Below are 22419 nucleotides of genomic sequence, written 5' to 3' on the forward strand. Positions count from 1 at the left end.
TAGTTATATAACTAGATATTTTGGAAAAAAAGTTGTATGTTCACAGTACAGGTATAGGACCCGTTTTCCAAAATGGTCAGGACCAAGGGTATTCCGGATAAGGGGTCTTTCAGTAATTTGTATCTCCATATCTTAAGTCTACTATAAAAGAAATAAAACATTAATTAAACCCAATAGGATTATTTTGCATCCAATAAGAATGAATTATATCTTAGTTGGGATCAAGTACAGGTACTGTTTTATTATTACAGAGAAAAGGGAATCATTTAACCATTAAATAAACCCAATAGGGCTGTTCTGCCCCCAATAAGGGGTAATTATATCTTAGTTGGGATCAAGTACAGGTACTGTTTTATTATTACAGAGAAAAGGGAAATCAATTTTAAAAATCTGAATTATTTGATTAAAATGGAGTATATGGGAGACAGGCTTTCCGTAATTCGGATCTTTCTGGATAACGAGTTTCCAGATAATGGATCCCATACCTGCACTATACTATTATTATGCAAAATGAAAGACAATCCTCTCAAAGGCCAAACCTCTCCCAGAAAATTGCCTGATTTCCCTTTTGAGCTGTGGCCACCAAATCCTCCATAGCTAGCTTCCTGTGTCTTATTAGAGCGGTCAGTGGGAGCAGCAGTCTGACCCCCAAGTACACTCGAGAGTCCAACTATTAATGCTAAAATCAGTAGGAAGCGATCCCACTGTTATGTCACCTGTCTGCAGAGGTATTAATCAATAAGGGGACTAAATGCCTGGAATTGTATCATGTGCTATGCCTTTAAAGGGGACCTGTTACCCTAAAAAATAATTCCAAATCCTTTCTTATTGGGTTAGGCAAGCAAAATAAACTTTACATAAACTAAATCAATGATATAAATGTCATTTCCTTCAGACTAATAATTCACAGTCATAGCTAGCAGGCTGGCACCATTTTGTGCACACTGTTTCTTAGGCAAGTTTTGTATCACCCTAAAACCTTGTGTTTGCGCCAGAATGAGGGACCTGATGTACTGGCTGCACAGTTATAGATGGTGAGGAGGTAAGGTGATGGTAAGGATAGTGAGGAGGAAGGAATGTGAGGAGTGCAGTGACATCTAGGAAGTGCATAATGGAAAATGAAAGTCATTTCCTGCCCCACCTCTATGCCTGATGCATAGGCAGGTATGGCAGGCTATATATGATTGATGGATGAAACTTTTAAATACCAGCTATGGAAGTTTTGATAAAAAAAAGATTTTTGGGTTTCATGTTTAATTTGCAAAGGACCTTAATTATACAGCTTTTTATGTCCGAATGACAGGCCCCCTTTAAGGTGCATTTCTTAATCTTTCCTTCATTGGTATTGAATTATAGTGATTCATGTATATTAAAATGAGATTATATTGTTTGTATTTAGTTAATACATTTTGCATCTTTACAGATCCTGTCTGCTGGTTGAACTGGCCCATTTGTCATTGGAGTTAAAATGCACTCAACTTGCTACCTCTTGCATTAAGAATTTACAGAAATCAGACATTGGTGTAAGACCCAAGATACTGTGTTTTTACATAAAATTTGCATCAAATCTCATAGCGCTGTTGAATCTTGGCAAAGGAAACATTATAGGGCTCATTTATGAATGCAAACATTTGTGGAAAGTGCTAAAATGCATGAACCATAGTGTGCAATTATAAAGATTGTTATATTGTTATATATATGCACATGCTACCTTTTCTAAAGGTGGCCATACACGGACCGATTTTTTACTTACAAACGACGATTCCCGAACAATCCGATGCTATCGTTAAGTTATCGTATAGTTGGTGGTGTACGAACGATCGTCGGCCCACTAAACGAGCCGACATTATCGTCCCCAAAATCGATCGGCCAGGTTTAAAAATTTTGGTCGTTTAACGATAAAATCTGCCAGTTGGTGTGAGTGTCAGACATTTGTCTTTCAACGATTGTTCTCTGCGCATGTCACGATTGCCAGCAGCGGAAGTCAACGACATTCGATCGTACGTAGATGTACGATCGTACGTATTTTACGATAATGATGCGACGAAATCTTTCCCGAATTATCGTTGCCCGTGGATGGCATATCGTATGGGAACTCGATCGCCATACGATCGTTTGTCGATATAATCGTTCATCGCACAACGAGCGAAATCGCCTCGTGTATGGCCACCTTAAGTCTTGTCCTAAAGCACGTGGATCTAAGGTGCTAAGTACAGAGCTTTTGAATCTGACCTGCCTGATAAGGATCAAAAGCAAACTAACTGAACAGTTAAGTCCCATGTGGCCCCCTTCAAATCACTGACAGGTTAGAGAGATGTAAAGGAGAAAGTTGGGTTTAGCCTATTATATTAAATCAAAGACTGGTTAAGAGTGCAACTGACAAGATTTTATATATATATATATATATATATATATATATATATATATATAGAAACACATATAATGACTTACATAATGAAAAGTGGAAGCTGTTTTGTTTATATCAGAGATTAATTCTCCATGCATATACATCATTTTCTATAATTTCCAATATGTTTATGTGAGTCACAGCTTAATTTTTCCATATTTTCCATTTTATACGCTGGTTATTAATGGCTCTTCATTGGTTTACCACTTCTACATAGCAGCATGCCTTGGGTGAAATACACTAAAGTCACATCTTCCATGAGTGCACTTTATCATCTCTATCCAATATAGTTGACAATTATGTAAATACCATCATTATATATGACATATAACGAAAACAAATTGCACCACATTACAGTTTGTTTTCTCTTGATATTAAAAGGCATTTGATTATGGAGAGTTGACTATATTAACTCAAGCAAATTTGTGGCTCATTATGTGCATGTTTTTATTTGTTTGTTGTTGATATGCTGAGTAGTGCACATATTATTCAGACATTTAGCCTTTCTCCCTCTGTGTTTCAGGAACCAGGGATGCAAATTGTCCTTGAATGTCTACAGTGTGAACTTGAAGCTCATAATCTTGGCACCAAGATTGCTTTATACAAAAAAGGGGTTGTTGAGGTATCGACAGACCTTCATTATGATCAATGTTTTTTGACTAGTATCCAAACAATATTTGTTCTAAATTTTTAAATATGTTCAGTCCAGTCAAGTGTTGCAGTGCCCTTTCTAAACGCTGGTGTTTAATCCATACAAATCATATTAATTAGAAATGTCAAATTAGTTAATTTTTTCGTGAAAATGGAACCGATGAAATGTTAGGTATGTCAAACTATTTTCCAATACAAGTATTGTGTAATTTCCCTGTGATAATTCCACTTATACAGACATTCCATCATTACTACAGTATGTTGTGGCAATGCAGTACTGTATCGCATGAGAGTTCTGCACTTTTATGGTACAGTAATATTTGCAAAACCTTATGCTTCATCTGTAGATTTAAGGGCATATTTATTATAGAGTGTAAGCCAACATCACTGGTAATGTTGCCCATAGAAACCAATCAGCAATTTAATTTGAACGGTCACCTACAAGTTAGAAAACAAAAGCAAAGATTGGTTGCTAAGGGCAACATCACCTGTGATGTTGAATGAGAAACAATAAAAATATGACCCTAGATGTTTTCACAAACAGTGCTCTTGTATGGTGCAGTTTAGCAACAGTAGGTATTGTACAAACTAAATAGCAGGTCCTACATGGGGTCCTACATTGTGTAAGACAATGCAACATATGGAACAAAGGAATAGTTTAGTGTGAAAATGTCCCCCCATTACATTACAGTAACTACAAAATAATTTCAGATGTTCTAAATTTAGATAATGACACATTTTTTCTTTAATGAATACATTTTCAAATATTAATATTGCACAGTTTTTGCTTACCTCATGTATACATTCCTCTAGAAAATGAAAAGCTTTGTAACAAAAACTATCTCTTTTAGCAGCTTTAGAAGAATGCTACCATGTGTTTCAACTGTATAGCTAAAAATATTGTATAAGCTAAAAATTGTAAAGCAATGGGGAACTACAGTACAAATGATTTGATGCTTTGCAAAGCAAACAAGTTTTAAAGCTGGGTATGTAATGGTGGATTTATATTCATCTTCTTTTTGCCTTGCACATATGCACCTAATCAGCATTTGATATTTTCCCAGACTCAGCTAAAACTTATAAGAAGGCTTGAAACCTCCTTATTGGATGCCAATCGTTTAGCAAATCCAAGCACCATTCAGACCGTATGCACAACTCTGTGGAACCTCTGTTTGCCGCTACTGCAACATAATTTGCGCAAGCATGTACGGAAACCCTTAGTATCTATTTCTGAGTCACTTGAAGAAATTGATAGGCAAGTACATGCTTTTTTAAGATATGTTTTATTTTGTAATAAAAACTCCCATCAGGCAACACATTATAAACTGTATGGCTTTTCATTTTCAGCAAAATACGAGAAATTGTGTTTCGGAGGCTATTTGTTCAAAGTTATTGTTTTTTTAAATGGTGGTTCAGCTTTAAGTTATCTTTTAGTATGTTATAGAATGTCCTATTGCTAGCAAGTTTACAATTGGTCTGTATTATTTATTTTCTATAGTTTTTGGATTATTTGCATTTCTCTTTAACATCTTTCCAGATTTCAAATGGGGGCCACTGACCCTGGCAGCCAAAATCAATTGATCTGTGAGCCTTCAATTGTTTTATTATTGTTGAGTTTTATTCTGTAAATAAATAAGGCATGGTGCATTGCGAGTGCAGAGCCCTTTAGTGCTCATTGAGCAAACACTTTATTCCCAGTCTGGCCAAGGCCTTCACCTCACTCCAGATAAAAAAAAATCTGACTTTAGGTGCACACTGCAGTATCAAATGACACAGGCCAGTGCTATCCGTGAGGGCACCATTTTAGCCAGCGTCCTCTGTCGCTCTCTAACAACGCATAAGTTAGGGGGTAGGAGTGGGGGGACTCTCCTACATGCCTCCCCCTCTCTTTCTTTAAAAATACAGTGCTGCAAAATGCAGGCAGTATTGTATTAGTGGGAGTAGCCACTTGTCTCTGCATTTTAAAGTGGAGAGCAGAGACCCCTGCCAGTTGTGCAACAGGGACATGGTGGGCTTGTTTTTGCCTTTGAGGTCATAAATAAACCCAGTTATCTTGCGTCAGCTTTTTGCATTTTGTGTCATTTGTTTACTTGCTTTTTTTATAGTTTGCTAACTGTTCTACGTTGTCAAATTCACCTGGAAGTTGCTCAGATAGAAGAAGATGAAGATCGCATTGAAAGTGCCATAAAGCATGTAGAAAAGGCTTTGATTTTTGATGATGGTGCTGCATATCAAAACTATCTGAAGTCGTATCTTCACCGGCTTCAATTGAGAGCTATGCTGTACAGCACACCTGAGGGGTTGGAAGATCGAGCAACTATGATCATTGAACAGGTGATGCTTCCACCCACTGGGTCATTGTATGTTGTTGGTTCTGTACATCACAGGAACAATCGGAGCACCTTGTATGTCATCAACAGCTGTAGCAGTAGTGCTATAGTTTATACAGGAGCAGTGGTCAGCTCCATGTTGTAGCTCCCACCATTTCCAGGTACAGTCAGGTGATCCCAGTGGAGCCAATAAAAGAGCAACCATTTGGGGGTTTTAACCTTGAAAGCTAGCAAGTTGCAGGTACACTCAGTCCCTTTGTTAAATGTATAATAAAGAATGTAGAATTCTTAATGAAGAAAGTGAGTGTGGGACTGGCCAGAGGGAATGACTTTGACATAGTTGACCAGCTTCAAGTATATTGCATTACAGTATATGGACAACCAATCCCAGTTTTGCTTAAAGGGGAGGGCATATCTTAGTAACTTAATGCACAGCATGTCTTAATGTCCTATATATATATTGATAATGGGAGAGTGCAGAAGTCTTCTTGTTTTTTTCTGTATGAATTTTGTGGTCACAGCCTCATTAGCTTATCCTTTTTTACTATATTTTTTCTTCAAAAATGTTATATAGTTTTGTATAATGTTATTCTTAAGAATAATTAATATTCACTAAAATTCAGGTAAAAAACTAAAAATACCGATATAAATGGCTACAATAATCATTTAATAGATTTTCATTAGTTGCCTTTGTCAATTCTAGGCAAAACAAGTCAGCCCAATGGACTCTGTAAGGAAAAAACGCTCCTTGCTTGTGAATGCTGGTCTATGTTTAGCTCCAGATGTTTTTCAGATGGTCCTTGATAGTGAAAATGAAGCAAAGGGTAAGTATTTAACTGAAAATAATTTCTTTAAGGGGCAATACTAAGGGCAATACTAAATTTTATAGTTCTTTGTTAGACTCCATTGTATTTGAATCACTTATACTATATAAATAATATAAATCTTGTTTCCTTTAGTCTTTAAATTCATAATCACAGCAAGAAGGCAGGTGCCATTTTGTGGACACTGTTATTAAGGCAAGCTTTGTATCACCCCAAAAACTTGCATATGCACCAAAATAGGGGACTTGATGCACATTCCCAGGTCATATCAAATTGTTTTCCCCATAAAATTACAAGTATACTCATTCTTTCATTAGGCTTAGCTCTGGAACCACTAAAAGGACATAACCTTACAGCAAGGTTATCAAACAGTCTCTTTTCACTTGTGACTTGATACATAGTATAAAAGACATCCATCTGTGCACATTTGAAATAGTATGGAAACATACTATGTTTGAACGTCTTCAATGATAACCAAACAAGTCCAGTTGCTTCAAATTTATTTATACTAGATATACCATGACCTGGATGAATGAAAATCTTCATAGACATATGGAAACAGAAATTCAAATTTGGGGTAGACTGTGAGCTTTGAAGCATTGCAAAGTATCAGAGTGCACACCTCATCAAAAATAATCATAGTAGTAGAGGTACAGAAAACTGGAGAAAGCCCATTCAGCAACTCCAAAAATAATCACAAAAGCAAAGAAGTATCTGCTCACTCAAAAAAAGTAAATACAAAAGAAAAATGTATTAATTACAAAATCATAGAAAATAAAGCCCAACATGTTTCATCCCAAAAGGGGCCTCATTAGGAGCAAAAAAAATAAAAAAAGAGGCAGCTTTGAAGAGATAGTTGGGTGGATGACAGATGAAATGCTGCAAACTTGTATTTTCAAAAATGAGTCAAGAGACCTTTTTTTCAGGAAAACCCTCATTAAGCTCATTAAGTTCCTGTCCTGTCAGTTCCCAGTTCTTCATGACACTAGATAGATTGATAGACCCAGGGCAAAATAAAATGTTCACGTTTGTTGTTTTACCAGCTGGCAAAACAAATCTAAACAGTGATTCGTTCCCATTACTACATACTGCTCAGGTGCAATTTTCCCACCAGGTATAGGACCTGTTATCCAAAATGCTCGGGACCAAGGGTATTCCGGATAAGGGGTCTTTCCATAATTTGGATCTTCATACCTTAAGTCTACTAAGAAATTAATAAAACATTAATTAAACCCAATAGGATTATTTTACATCCTGTAAGGATTAATTATATCTTAGTTGGGATCAAATACAAAGCACAGAGAAAAAGGAAATCAATTTTAAAAATCTGAATTATTTGTTTAAAATAGAGTCTATGGGAGACAGGCTTTCCGTAATTCGGATCTTTCTGGATATCAGGTTTCTGGATAAGGGTTCCCATACCTGTATTAGTAAATGAGCCCCACTGACTGATCCTCCAGTGTTAGTGCAATAACACAAACAAAACCATTGTTCTTTTTTATTTGGTTTTCCCATTGAGTGGTATACTTTTTTAATGGTAAATTAAAAGTTTGGGTGTATGCTAATAAGAATTAATTATATCTTAGTTGGGATCAAGTACAGGTACTGTTTTATTATTACAGAGAAAAGGGAATCATTTAATCATTAAATAAACCCAATAGGGCTGTTCTGCCCCCAATAAGGGGTAATTATATCTTAGTTGGGATCAAGTACAGGTACTGTTTTATTATTACAGAGAAAAGGGAATCATTTAACCATTAAATAAACCCAATAGGGCTGTTCTGCCCCCAATAAGGGGTAATTATATCTTAGTTGGGATCAAGTACAGGTACTGTTTTATTATTACAGAGAAAAGGGAATCATTTAACCATTAAATAAACCCAATAGGGCTGTTCTGCCCCCAATAAGGGGTAATTATATCTTAGTTGGGATCAAGTACATGGTACTGTTTTATTATTACAGAGATAACTAAAATCATTTTAAAAAATTGTAATTATTTGATTAAAATGGAGTCTATGGGAGATGGCCTTCCTGTAATTCGAAGCTTTCCGGTTAGCAAGTTTCTGGATAAAGGATCCCATACCTGTTTAGTGCATCAATCTCACTGCAAATTAGCTATCAATAAACAAATGATAATGTTGTCGCACCCTCAATACACCTTGCTCTATTTAAAAATATGCACATTGGTAACCTTACCTTCTCCCTTACCTTACCTTCCTTACCTTCTCCTTGTACAGTACAACAATGATTTTGGTACCTTAGAATTATGTTTGAGCATGAATAACGTGTGGTGATAATACTGTTAATGGTGGCCGCCCTACTCTATAGTTTCTGAATATTATATTACTGTTAGTCTGTGCGATGCTGGAAAATGAAACAAAAATTCTGATTTACTTTTGTATTTATTCCATCTGAGTTAGCTGGAGGGTCAGTCCATGGCTCATTAACTAACATTTGAAGGAGTGACATTCGCAAAAGTAAATTCCATGTGAAATCTCTCACATCATTTTTTTCAGTTCCTTTTGCCTTAGGATTTTGCGGCTTACTGTACATTCTATGGGTTCAGCAAGTTCACATCGCGGAGATGATTCCTGTGCCCAAAGCCTGAAGGATGTTATTTTATTTTGCTTTAAATGCTTTTTTCTGTCTAGATATCTGTTTCCAGGTCTGCGTAGTGCCCCGTGATCAAACACCTTTCATCTTTTTTCTGTAAAATTTTCAACTAGATTTTCAGATATTTTATTTTATATTGTTAGAACATTTTTGTTGACACATAGGGTTGTCCATTTTATTTGGTACAGGTATAGGATACCTTATGAAGAAACCAAGTGTCCAGAAAGTTTAGAATTACAGAAAAGTCATCCCTCATTTAAAAACATATCCTTTTTACGTATAATAATAAAACAATACCTTGTACAGGTAGGGGACTTGTTATCCAGAATGCTTAGGACCTAAGGTTTCCACGTAAAGGGTCTTTTCATAACTTGAATTACCATACCTTATGTCAACTAAACAATCATTTAAAACATTAAATAAACCCAATAGCCTTGTTTTAAGACCAAGAAGGATTAATCTTATTTTAGTTGTGATCAAGTACAAGGTGCTGTTTTATTATCTCAGAGAAAAGGGAAATTATTTTTAAAGCATAAGAAAAGGTAAAAATTACGGGGGTTGCCAAATGTTAGGCATCCCCCAGTGATTGTAATTCAATCCTATTGGGTTGCCTTAATGTTTAATTGATGTTTAGCAGACTTAAGATATGGTGATCCAAATGACAGAATTATCTCTTATCATTAAAGTTAAAGTAAAGTAATTAAAGTGGTAATTAAGAGTTTTGGGTCACACTCTAGACTCTTAGTTGAGAAAGGGGCTGAGAATTTAAGATCTTGGTTCATGAGTAACTAACAAAGTTAAACAAAAATTGACATAAAGGGGATTGTTTAAAAACTCATATTAACGGGGGTGTTAACCTTTGAGTTAACTATTAGTATGATGCAGTGAGTAATATTTGGAGAAAATTTGCAATTGGTCTTCAATTATTTAACTTTTTGTTCAACAGCTCTCCAGTTTGGAATTTCAGCAGCTCTCTAGTTGCTAGGGTTCAAATGACCTTAGAAACTAGGGAGTGGTTTAAACAAGAGACTGGTATTTATATGCGGAGTACCTAAATAGTAATAAAAAGTAGCAATAACAATAAAATGGGGATAACAATATATGGGGATTAGTGACCCCCCATTTGAAAATTGGAAAGAATCAGAAGAAGAAGGCAAATAATTCTAAAACTATTACAAAATAAATAATGAAAACCAAATGACAATGTTGTTCAGAATTGGCCGTTCTGTAGCATACTAAGGTTGAAGACACACGGAGCTACTTAGTAGCAGCTCCCCACCCTGCCTTAATAGTATAGCATTCCTGGTTTTAGAGATTAGCTGGCTTTATACAATCCTGATAGGAATCCTGGCTTTCTCCCTTTCTCTTACTTCCATAAAGTGGAAGGTTCTATAACAAAAACTCAGCATAACATAACATGCATTGCCCATTGCATGTGCTACTTATTTTAAGAGCTGCATTCTGTCTGAAAATGAATGTCAACCTGCACCTCACTTTAAATTTTGGGTTTTTATTTCAAATTTGTTCTTGGCCTTTTTTTCATGCACTCAATGTATTCTCCACTATTTAGAGAAAAATCCTCTTCTTATTAGCGTTTTCAGTGACCCCCTTAACCTTGCCAAACGACCTGTATGTATGGGTATTTCAGCGCTGTCAGGATGAACTTATTTTCGTACATTGCTGCCCAATTTAATCCATTTATCACAAAGATGCTGAATCGCTGAACCGTATATATGTCTCACGGAGATGCATTTCAATGGTTATTTCAGAAAAGGAGATTAAAGCCTCTTTTTTTTTGAGTCACATTATATAGAGAAACACATTAAAGACTTGTGCAGTAGAAAAGGCAAAATATCCTAAAAATGGATATACTTTGTTTAAAGTGAATAGAACCTGAAATGGCTTTGTGTGCATTTAATTTTAATTAAAGAACAAAAGTTCAAGTGCAGGTAATAATGGCATAAATTAAGGGTTAGCGTCGAAGGTACTACCAACTTATCATTGCGCTAATTATGGCCCTGGGTTGTACACAGCTTGCAGTTTGTAAACACATGTAGCAAGCTAATTATAACAGAGGGGCATTTCCATGTATTAGTCTCCACAGGTAAAGGCAACAAAGGACAAATCTCTTACTTGTGCATGAAGGCTCAGCACCATGCAAAATGTGTGCAGAAGACTGAAGGCCATTTAAAGCGAATTGAAGATAAAAATGCTGCTGAAAGGTGGGGTATTTTGTAAACATTTTTTGCAGTTTCTTTTATTTGTATTATCATTAATTTTTACACAGTACATAGAGCTTTATAGACACTGTTCATTTATTAACATCAGTTCCATCCCCCAGTGAAGCTTACAATCTAAGGGGGTTATGTAAAAAAAAGGCACTAAGTTTGCCCAGGAGCAGTGACCCATAGCAACCAATCAACAGTTAGAATTTTATGGTCACCTCTTTAAAAGCAAACTTCTTATTGGTTGCTATGAGTTACTGCTACCATTACATATGGAGCTATATGTTCTATGTTTTTGGATTGTGGAAGGAAATCCTCACAAGCATGGGTAAATCATTCAAACTGAATGCAGATATTGTCCTGCTTGGAATACTATTGCTATACTATACGCTATGCTATACTATATATATGCTATACTATACATATAAGCTATACTATATGCTATACTATACTATTACTATACTCTAAATATAAGCAATATATCCATGTTTTTTCAGTGATGGTGACATAATACAGTCATGTCATTTACAGGGAGAGACTGTTATCACAATTTTGATATGGATATGGAAGATCTCTCAGAAATATATATCAGAACCAGATGTAGACTCCCTCTCAGCCAGCTATTATCTAAATGAGGGTGGCAGATATTGGAATGCCTTGGGTTTGCCTTCTTTTGGTTAGGGACCTATAAAAATGCTGCACATAAAAAGAATACTGATTTGACCCCGTGGGTAGACTTTCTACGATCCCTTCCTTATAATGTGCATTACATTGATGTATTTACAATAAAAACCATAAGTCACCATAAGTTTATGGTTATAAGTTTATGGTTATATTATCCCTTATATCTCCATTGATTTTCATTTACTGAAATTTTCTTTGGGCTACCTAGGGTCAGACTGTGGGCAGATTTAGCCAAAGTTGCACGAAAGCAAGAGGTCTGGGATGTATGCAGGGCCGCATGCAGGTTCTGCCTATTGTATGATGACGGCCGTTGGAACATCCAAAAAAAGGACACTTGTAAGTAACGCAAAGTGAGCCATTCAACTGATCATTTAAAAGGTGGAACATTATAGGGCTCATTTATAAAGCACAAGTGGGTGTACGGACCTACACATTTTGCCACAGTCATTGTGAGAATATATTCTATTCATTAACTCAAAGCAGGTGATAGCTCTAGGGACCCACAGTGGCCTGCATTAATAGACGCTGTTTACTTGCACCTAAAGAATCATGTGCAGATGTCATATCAATGCAGAGAGATGGAACTGATGACATCCCTTGGAACCCCGGGTTTCCCCTTAGGTCAGCCTGGTTAGGGTTGAAACTTGGGTGACTATTGCAGGTTCAAGTTGGGTGCAGGTCAAACGCTCTTTCTCTGCTCCTGAAGTTTCCCTGTTTTGGATTGTAAGGCACACAGAGAAGTAGCACACAGAGTGGAAAAATGCAGGCACAGGTTGGGTGCGGGTCCTACAGTGTCAACATTTTGTGCATTGGAGTCAGGTGCTGGCTAAGATTTTGTCAGTGAGGGTTGGGTGCAAATCATAATCCTAATATTGAAAGTTTTTTGTCCAGTTCCACATTTTAATGCATCAGCCCCAATTGCATTAGGTACACCACTAATTTGTAGCTGCAATTATGTTGGAATTATTGGAAAAATGTTGAACTGTGGGTAAAAAAACGTGGTGCCCAAAACTGCACTTGTACTTGTTAATGAGCCCTTGTGTTTTCCTTTTCTTTAGGGAAAAATAAAATGAATTGCTGCTGTAAAAAAAGACATAGTAAAACAGTAGACATAATAAAAGCATGGCCCTTTGAATATATGCTGTATCAAGATGAACCAGAGAAATTAAATTGAACTTTGTCTTTTTGTCAGTGCGGAAAAATGCATCTACCGCTAATAGCATGGATGAAGGAAAAGGCTTGGGGTTAGAAGGGGAACTATCCAATGCAAAGGCTGCATTCACCAATGAAAGAGCCTTACTAAGAACTCTGGCTGAAATAAGGTTTATTAATGCTGAGGTTAGTATTACTGCTGTGTCATGAAAGTTGATGGTATTCGTGTTGAGTTGCCTAGGTAGATAGATAGAGAGAGAGAGACATTTGTGTTAAAGTGTTTTGTTTTCCACAAAAGCAGCAACATATGCAGTGCCATGAGCCAAATTCTTTTTTGGCTTTCTTTTCTATGTGAGAACACATTTCATTAAAAATCACACTAGCACAGAGTAGGGGAGGCTAAAGGAAAGTTTGGCACCTGTCAGCTTTAAAATCAATATGAAGTGCAAAGGAAAGGCACAGAGTGCCTGTAAGTTACTGTTGCAAAACTGTGAGCGTAGGGACTGGCTTTGCAGGGAATTACTGCCAACCTAAGCCAGCAGACGGAAGGAAAACAAGTTGAAATTATTCTAGCAAAAGAATGAAGTAAAGGCAATTTATTAGCAAAAAAAATTCTCTTTGCTATAACAATTAAAATAAAGCTTAATTTTTTCATAGTACAATTATAATTACTATTTTATATATATATATATAAACACATGGACAGTGCTCAGTTTTACTGTGTTGCCCTAATGTGATGACATCACTAAGCATCTTATGAGGTTATTTTTTTTTCCCCAGGCAACCATTCATCTATTGAAGTCTGAAAACTGTAAGTTAAACGAACCTCCTATCCCCCCAGAAGACACAAGGATGCACCCAGTGGGATATACTGCAGTAAATCCGGAAGATAATCCAGACTGGATTGTTTATAGGTATAATTAACATGTGTATAAATGGTAAATATTGGAATAATTTAAATCAAAATCTAAAAAGTATGTACAGAGGAGGTCTTTAAAGGGGCCATGTAGAATTTTTAAACATCAACTTCATCATATGGAAAATATTAATAATAACAATGGTGCCTGATTTAATTTGAGCTAAAAGGGATCATTAACATCTTTATTGGAGCTCCCCTCTGATCCTTTCTTGCCCATCTCTGTAGACATGTCCTAAATATCCTATGCCAAATATGCCACCATTTACATGAGAATTACATAAGGATTCAACACTCGTATTTGTCGCCCGGCGATTAATCTCCTCTAGCGGTGGGGATAATCTCCTCTGAATAGAAAATATATGTGTCGTTTCGGCTTTTCGAAGTCACCCGAAGTTGCGCAGCAAGGCTTTAGAAAGCTGAAGCGACACTTAGGACCATTTACTTACGTCAATTTTTTTTCGTTTTTACGAATCGTGGTTTTTAGCACTAAAAATCTTTCATATTAATTACGTGGAAACTTTCAAAAAAATTGTGATTTATTAAGCGAAAAAAACCATCTAAAGCAACAACAACATCTAAAAGCTGTTGGGGTCATGTAGAAGTCAATGGAACTGTCCTAGGCAAATTGCAACGTTCTTTATTTTTTGTAAGTGCATGAAAATTCTTACGAAAATGAAAAAATTGGAGGTTTTCAGAAGTATCCTGAGTAACATCAATGGCTGTTGATTTCTTTTTCAATTATTGCAGAGACTGGATTTCTGAACTTTCCAGATATGCAACAGAAAATTTCCTACAAGCTGCTGAATTGGGGGTAGAGTTGCATGAAGGCTGGATAACTCACAATGCAGCAGTATACATCTTAAACTACAACAAGCATCTGATATCTACTGAGAGGCTGTCGGAGCTTACTGACGCACTTCATAAACTGCTGACTGCTCTCAAGAAAACAGGACACAATGGGTGAGTTTTAAAGGAATTTTGTCATGGGAAAATATGTTTTTTAAACAATGCATCAGTTAATAGAGTTCCTCCAGCAGAATCCTGCATAGATATCCATTTCCAAAATTGCAAACAGATTTGTGGCTTGTGAGAAAAGCACTCTATAGTAAATATCCAAGTCCGGTATTTCAGTTTCACTGGATATTAAGTAAGTGAAACAATAGGTTACCTGAAAGCAGTTCTAATGTGTAGCGCTGGCTCCTTCTGAAAACTCAGACTCAGGCACAATGCACTGAGATGGCGCCTACACACCAATATTACTATTTTGTAGTTACTTTTTATAACTATAGCACCGTAAAAATCATAAAAGTATCCCTTTATGTTTTCAGCATTATTAGGGTCAGCCTGTCAAATTGTATTATTTTGTAATTTTTGTAATTCTATTCGTGCTGTGCAACTGCACACTGAGAATTTGTGCTCCAGCACCATAATTATAAATCATATACACTGTTAATTTCCATGCCTCTGGTCAAAAACACATGCCACTCTTTCAGTCATATACAGAGTAGTTTATATCCTTGACACAGAGCCTTGGCAAACCTACTAAGGCTATTTAGATATTTTGTGCTGTTTCAAAGCAGAGATGTAAATACAGTATTCATAAGCGCATCTGCCTTCAATGTTTTAGGGATAGTAAATATATGATAGGCCCAACATTTTGATATGATATTGTGTTACTCTCTACAAAATAGTTTAAAGTCCTATGAGTTTTGGGCTACCATACCAATGACAAGTGACAATGCCATCTACATATTGTGGCTTTAAGTGGTTTATGTCCAATGCTTGGTTGACTTTATCATGCAATTATGCTGGCTATAACAGTCTCAGAGACTCTGAATCATTCATGGTTTATTAAAAGAGAAACGCATAATAGAGAATATTTGTGTATTCTATAGCCATAACTGGTCCATGTCATGTCAATTTGTGTTTTCTGTATCCAGAACTAGTCCGTGTCATGCCCAATTGTTTATTATATATCCATAGCTGGTCTGTGTCATGCCTAATCATACAAATGTTTATCATACAATTGCAAATTAAAAATTGAAACATTTATCATATACAGGAATACTGTGCTGCTTGCAATGTTGTCCAATGCCCTAGCCAAAGGCCTTATTCTTCGTTGGATACCTGGTTCAGCAGCTAGCCCAAAGGATGCAAGTATACATTCAGCAAAGGTCAAGAAGGCTCCAGGGAAAGGATCTGAAAAATCTGTCCATGTTATGTCCATTGATCCAATTGGTCTTCCAGACATAAAACTTGCCTTGGAGGTAATAACTCATTTTAAATTGTAAAAGGTATATAAATGACAAAACGATGGTTTGTCAGCTAACATAATGTTTGATATATCAAGGCAGAACATATTTGTCTAAAAATGTCCAAAATGTTTATTTGTTCAACAGTGATTTTTTACAATGATGTTTATCATGTATCACAGGTATGGGATCCCTTATTCGGAAACCTGATATCCAGAAATATCCAGAATTATGGAAAGGCCATCTCCCATAGACTCCATTATAAGCAAATAATTTTAAAATTTTTTAAAAATTTTAAAAGTTATTTCCTTTTTCTCTGTAATAATAAAACCCGTACCTTGTACTTGATCCCAACTAAGATGTAATTTATCCTTATTGGAGGCAAAACAAGCCTATTGGGTTTATTTAATATTTAAATGATTTATTAGTAGACTTAAGTATGAAGATTCAAATTACGGAAAGATCCCTTTTCCGGAAAACCCCAGGTCCCGAGCATTCTGGATAACAGGTCCCATACCTGTATCGTTATAATCATTATAGCTGCATGCACAGTAAAGCACTGAAAAGTCTTTTGTTCCACAATGGGATAATAAACATGGACTGGTGGTGGTGGGTGGTGGTGAGGATGGGATTTGTAGATCTGGGAAGGACATATACCTTCTATAGTAGTGTTGCCCACATGTTGCAGGAGTACAACTCCCAAAATGTTTAACCATATTGAGAAATGTAGTCTAGTTCTCTAGGTCCAGCAGTCTAGGTGATGCAGTGGGATTCTAAATTGCATTGTTGGGTGGAACACAAATGCCCATTATATCCCAACGCAAAAGGGCTCTAAAAAAACATGTGCACCAAACTATACCAAAGTTTAAATTTAAATCCCTGTTGATGTAGGCATCACATTCAGTGCATCAAAAAGCTCCAGATACAGGCGCAGAATTTGTTAGCATGGTAGCTGTGAAGCTAACACAACAATGGCAGCTTTAATGGGATTAAAGAGGAGGTTCACACAGTGCACTTTCATCCTTCCATTTATAGGTACAGCTCTCTCTGAAATAAAACATGTTTTTCCATTTTATTTTAAATTGGTTGTACAAAAGGCACTAAACAAAAGTATTTACCCTGAAGAGTCTACATGATCATTAAAGGCAATTGGTAATTTGTCTTTATTTTTGTTTTTTAAATATTTGCAGTTTTTGTGCTTCCATTCTCAGACTTCAAAGATCAACTGCTATCTGACTAGGAAAGAGAATATAGAAAGATAAGAAATATAGAATAAAAACAGCACCAAACAAATGTTGAACCAATGAACCACAACCTTTAAAGGGTAACTCTGGCTTCTGAACCAAAATTTGTTAAAGAGACACACACAACCCAGAAACCCCTAATATACCTATTATTGAAATCTGTTCCTTTAAACAGTATGAATAAATACCATTTTATATGCTAAAATCCATGTATTATTCAACACAAAAATACACCATAACAAAGATAGCCCAGGGCAGATACGTTTTGCTTTCTTGGATTTTCTTTGGAGTCACTATATGGGTTTTCTCCAGTGTTCTTGCACTTCCATTGTTTATTATAATAAAAGGTGTGCATTCTTACATTTTGCTATATTCATTTTAAATCCTGGCAGGGGAGGAGGGACTAATACACTGATGTTACAAATTGTACTCCACAGCTTTTCCACAGCTTAGTAACTATTTTTTGCTTTATTTTGTTTTTGTTGGATATAACCAGTTGGCATAATGCCTTAAGAATAAAATGTATATGTTTTAAATTTTGCATCTACATTATTTTGGAGGAAAAGTTCTAAGCTTCAGCCTTGTGGTTTACAGTTTCAACATTCTTTTGGTGCTGATTACATGTGAAGGTGAGGCAGTATATATATATATTTAGGAACTTAATTAGGTGGATATAGGTTACACACAGTTTTTCTTTTATGCATTGGAAAAGTTAAAAACAATAATAAAATTAAACCCTCCCAATAAATCTGAATTTTGATCAGACTTTGACCTGAGGTTTAAAATAAGCAGAATAGAAACACTAATTATTATATCAAAGCAATGTAAAATAGATAATGAAGACCAACTGAAAAGTTGCTTAGAGTCAGTTCATCTATAACATGCTGGTTAACACAAAGTGAATGTCAACTTTTATTCTCTCAGGCATTCAATGGCAAACTCACAGGATTTTCTTGGCTCAAATATTTAATTCAGTTATTGCTTTCTTTGACTTTAGGTTTGCGAATATGTATTGGATTTAACAAATGGGAGAATGCCAGAGGAGATGGTACCCATTTCTGTACAGCAACAAATCTTGGCTACTTGGGTAAAGTCCAAACAGTTGCTCCAACAACAAATTGGGCCCAAACTGGGAACTGAAGAAGAGGTACATTTTTAACTCTGTATCTGTAGTCTGTATGCAAACACCTTATCAGCAAAGCACATGATGTGTCTATGAAGTATGAAAGATGGCACAATAAAGATGCCAAATCAGATAACTAAAGGGGAAATCCACCCATAAACCGTGCTTTTGCAAAATGAAAAGAAAATACGATTGAACATTGAACCACTGATTCATTGAATCATTTAAATAAAAATGTTCAATAATTTTACATGTATTACTAAATGTAATGGCTGTTATCTGTCTGGATGTTTATTAAATAAACATATATCATATATGTATATTGTATAATGCATAATACTGGGTTCTGCTCAACTGTGCTTGGTACTGGGGAAACAGTAAAAAGGCCACTCTCACATGGGGTTGTCTGGCTAGTATACAGAATCAGTGCAAATGCTAGGATTCCACAGACTTAGACAATTACAGGTGGCCTTAAGGCGGTGATTGTTTTGAATTTGACTTCAGTTCAAGCTCCACAGGTCAAATATGGACCTGCAAGTCAAAATGCCTTTTTCCCACCCCCATGGCATCACCACCACCCCTCCCTCAACACAGGCTGGTAAACTAGGGGGGGAAAAGTGTCACCTCTACATATTGACCCTAGATCACAGTGAAGATGGACTTTGAAGTGTAGAAGGGCAAATGGCAGGGTCGGACTGGGGGGTGCAGGGCCCGCCAGGGACCCCCCACACCCCCCACGGGCTCCTGCTTCTGCACTCACACACACCCAGTGGCCCCCACCAGCCCCTGAAACCCCCTCCCCCCTAATAGTGTGTACATTATACTTATTTTAGGAGCAATTGTGGAAGGGAGCTGGGCTGGGCTGGGCTGAGCTTCCCCTACCAATGCTTCAAGGCACACCAGGTAGCTAGCCCTACAGTTTGGGCACCATTAGCTTAAGATCTGCAGATACTGTATAGCTACATAATTGCAGCCCACATTATACATATGCGAGTACAGTACTTAAAAGCCATAGAATCAGTTTGCACGGAAGATGGGATCCCTTTCTAATTGTTACACTGATTATTATTATTATGTTTTTTTTTCCAGGAGAGTAATGAAGGACAGAATTTAATGACAAGAGTTGTGATTGCTATAGAAATGCATTCATGCAATGGGTTGGGACTAATGGACTTCAGTGTTCCCAGCCTGTCCCAGGTATGCCCCTGTTACTGCTGCTAATGAATTAATACAGAGATTATCTTTCCAAAGTACCTGCAGATAGTGTGTGTCTAAGGATTGTCATGGGTATAAGACAAGGGGTGATAGGTTCTTAAGAAATAAATCATGCCACGGGAATCTGGTATATGTCAGATATATAGTAGATGTCTTTATAACACATTTAAACATTTTTGCATTTGACAACAAAACATTTTCCTAAACAATATCCCCTTCAATTCAAATAGCTTTAGGTTTTTTAGCTTGTTTGGCATAAGGACTGAACTAATAGATGTTTTTGGTAACTTATGGAATTTACTTTTCCATGCGTGTGTCTACATTATGGCAAGCAGATCATGGGGATATCTGGCTGTTTATGATCAGTGTAAAGACTTGATTGCTGCAAATACATTTCCTGCGTCTTTAACTATATTGTTATCAGGTTAGTTGCTGTTGCCATAGAGCTGTAGTTTGAGTTGCCATGGATCTGAAGTGTAACTTGCCATGGTTTAATGATCAATCTGTGCTTTGATGACTTACCATGGATCTGTGGTTTGATGACTTGCTGTGGGTCTGTATTTTGATGACTTGCTGTGGGTCTGTATTTTGATGACTTGCTGTGGGTCTGTATTTTGATGACTTACCATGGATCTGTGGTTTGACGACTTGCCGTGGATCTGTAGCTTGACAATTCCCATGAATATTTGATTTGATGACTAGCCATAGGTCTGTGGTTTGATGACACTATGAATCTGTGGCTTCACAACTTGCCAGTGAGGTGTGGTTGGCGACTTTATGGATCTGGGGCTTGACAACTTGCCAATGATCTCTGATATGATGACTTACCATGGATCAGATGTTTAGCTTCCATGGATCTGTGGGTCGACGATTCCCATGGTTCTTTGATTTGATCAATTGCCAAAGATCTGTGATTTCATGACTTGCCATGGATCAGATGTTTAACTTGCCATGGATCTATAGTTTGACTTGCCGTGGGTGTATGGTTTTGTTTTAACTTGCCATGGATCTGTGGTTTACCTTTCTGTGGATCTAAGATTTGATTTGCTATGGATCAGTGGTTTGACAACGTGCCATGGATCTGTGGTTTGACTGACTGGGGCATCTGGATTAAATTGTGTAATATATATGGTGCAAAATTGCTACAGTTCAATATCCCCAGAAAATATCAATTAACTTTGACAGATCTTGTGCAGTTAAAAATTTTTGTTTGGTTGCTATGGGCAATCACATTAAAGCAAAAATGAACCATGGTCTTTAATGAACACAAAAAGCCTGTATATTTTTAGGCACACTTCACATTTTCAAGAAGGGTTTCAAACCAATATTTAGTCATCTAGAATGTTTTTTTTTTATTTCCATTTCCATAATTTAGAAAACCATGTGTAGCATCTACTAAAAAAATCCACTTCTAAAAAACCCAAATCTAAATGTCTATGAAGATTCTCATTCATCCAGGTCATGATATACAGGATCTAGAAGAATTAAGTCTAAATGCACAATGTTGTACAACATTATATATATATATACATTTAAATCTGTATTCATGCTCCTACCAGATTCCATCTTGCCAATCTGGGTAATCACACTATAGGACCCTGCTTGTATAAGTATTTCGTGATTTTGATCTTTTATATTTTTTATGGTGATGTTTTTTTACATAGTGATTCAGCAACAGCTAATGGCCTGCACTGTGGTGAACCATTCATATATGCATTTAGGAGACAAGAGCTGTACTGAAAGATTTTTTTTTGTTGATCTGTACTACCCTCTAGTGGCCAATGTTAATATTACTTACATCGATTCACAAATTATTTTCTCAAGTGACCATTTTTGAAGGGAAACTATAAATATATGTACACCCGTAGGACTAAACAAAATAAATACCTGAGATTCCCATAGTGTCCAGATTCTCTAGGACATCATCTCCCAGAATCCATCTCAGCACAATGGAAGTGTGGGCCCCCCTGTATAATCTGATTGTTGGCCTTCAGGGCAGTGGTTGGATCAGCCCAATTTGGCCCAGTTCTCATGTGGCAAAACCTTACCAGACAAGCAGATCTATATGGCCACCATAAGTTGTGATGGCCGGTGCAGTGGTGTACCGATAGAGGAAGCAGACCCCACAAATGCAGGGGGGTCATGGGCCCCTGGACCACAGGGTCTGGTTTCTCTATTGTTGCATATAAATCCCCTCTCCATGCTGGCTCTCAGGTAGGAAAAAGGGAATTTAATCATATGTGAGCAGGGGGACACAAAGGGAGTGCAAATGGATCTCAAGAAATTCCTATATTTCCAACCACAGGTGTTTGACATGACTTGCCTGTGCCACTGGGCAGACCCATTTGTGGAACTGCAGCTGCTTACGAGATTAGCGCACTTTGCATACAAGGCCCGGGAACCGGATCTGGCACTGAGAAGTACTCAGCGGGCTCTGGAACTAGAGACGAAAATACAAAAACGGGGAATGTGAGTAAATCTATTTTTTTATACAGCTATAGTCAAATATATTCAAAGCAGTTCATGACTCTGCCCCATCCAACCCCCATCAGGTACCATCCAACCCGCTTGTTACACTCCTCTACTGACCTGCTCCTCAACTCCTCTCTCATTCCCTCCTCACACGCTCGCATTCAAGCCTTTGCAAGGGCTGCCCCCCTTCTCCTTCGCTCCCACAAACTGTCAGACTTTCTCCCAATTTCTCTGCCTTCAAGAGATCTAAAAACACATTTATTCAGAGAGGCTTACCCTAATCTAGTTTAGCAATACCCTGTGCCCCA

At 36.9% G+C, this 22419-nt stretch overlaps 1 protein-coding gene across 2 annotated transcripts in view; it reads left to right on the forward strand.

Moving 5' to 3' along the window:
• cfap46 (cilia and flagella associated protein 46) overlaps positions 1-22419 on the forward strand; it is a 107675-nt gene that overhangs the window by 15698 nt on the left and 69558 nt on the right. For both annotated transcript variants that reach the window (XM_031905960.1, XM_031905961.1), the window contains exons 10-23: positions 1424-1523; positions 2931-3029; positions 4123-4313; positions 5164-5392; positions 6092-6212; positions 10921-11047; positions 11943-12070; positions 12927-13072; positions 13667-13800; positions 14553-14765; positions 15868-16072; positions 18299-18448; positions 19514-19621; positions 21945-22108. In XM_031905960.1, coding sequence (XP_031761820.1) covers positions 1424-1523; positions 2931-3029; positions 4123-4313; positions 5164-5392; positions 6092-6212; positions 10921-11047; positions 11943-12070; positions 12927-13072; positions 13667-13800; positions 14553-14765; positions 15868-16072; positions 18299-18448; positions 19514-19621; positions 21945-22108 — 2115 coding nt within the window. The remainder of the gene's footprint in view (positions 1-1423; positions 1524-2930; positions 3030-4122; positions 4314-5163; positions 5393-6091; positions 6213-10920; positions 11048-11942; positions 12071-12926; positions 13073-13666; positions 13801-14552; positions 14766-15867; positions 16073-18298; positions 18449-19513; positions 19622-21944; positions 22109-22419) is intronic.

The sequence above is a fragment of the Xenopus tropicalis genome, chromosome 7 (genome assembly GCF_000004195.4).
Source record: "Xenopus tropicalis strain Nigerian chromosome 7, UCB_Xtro_10.0, whole genome shotgun sequence".
NCBI lineage: Eukaryota > Metazoa > Chordata > Amphibia > Anura > Pipidae > Xenopus > Xenopus tropicalis.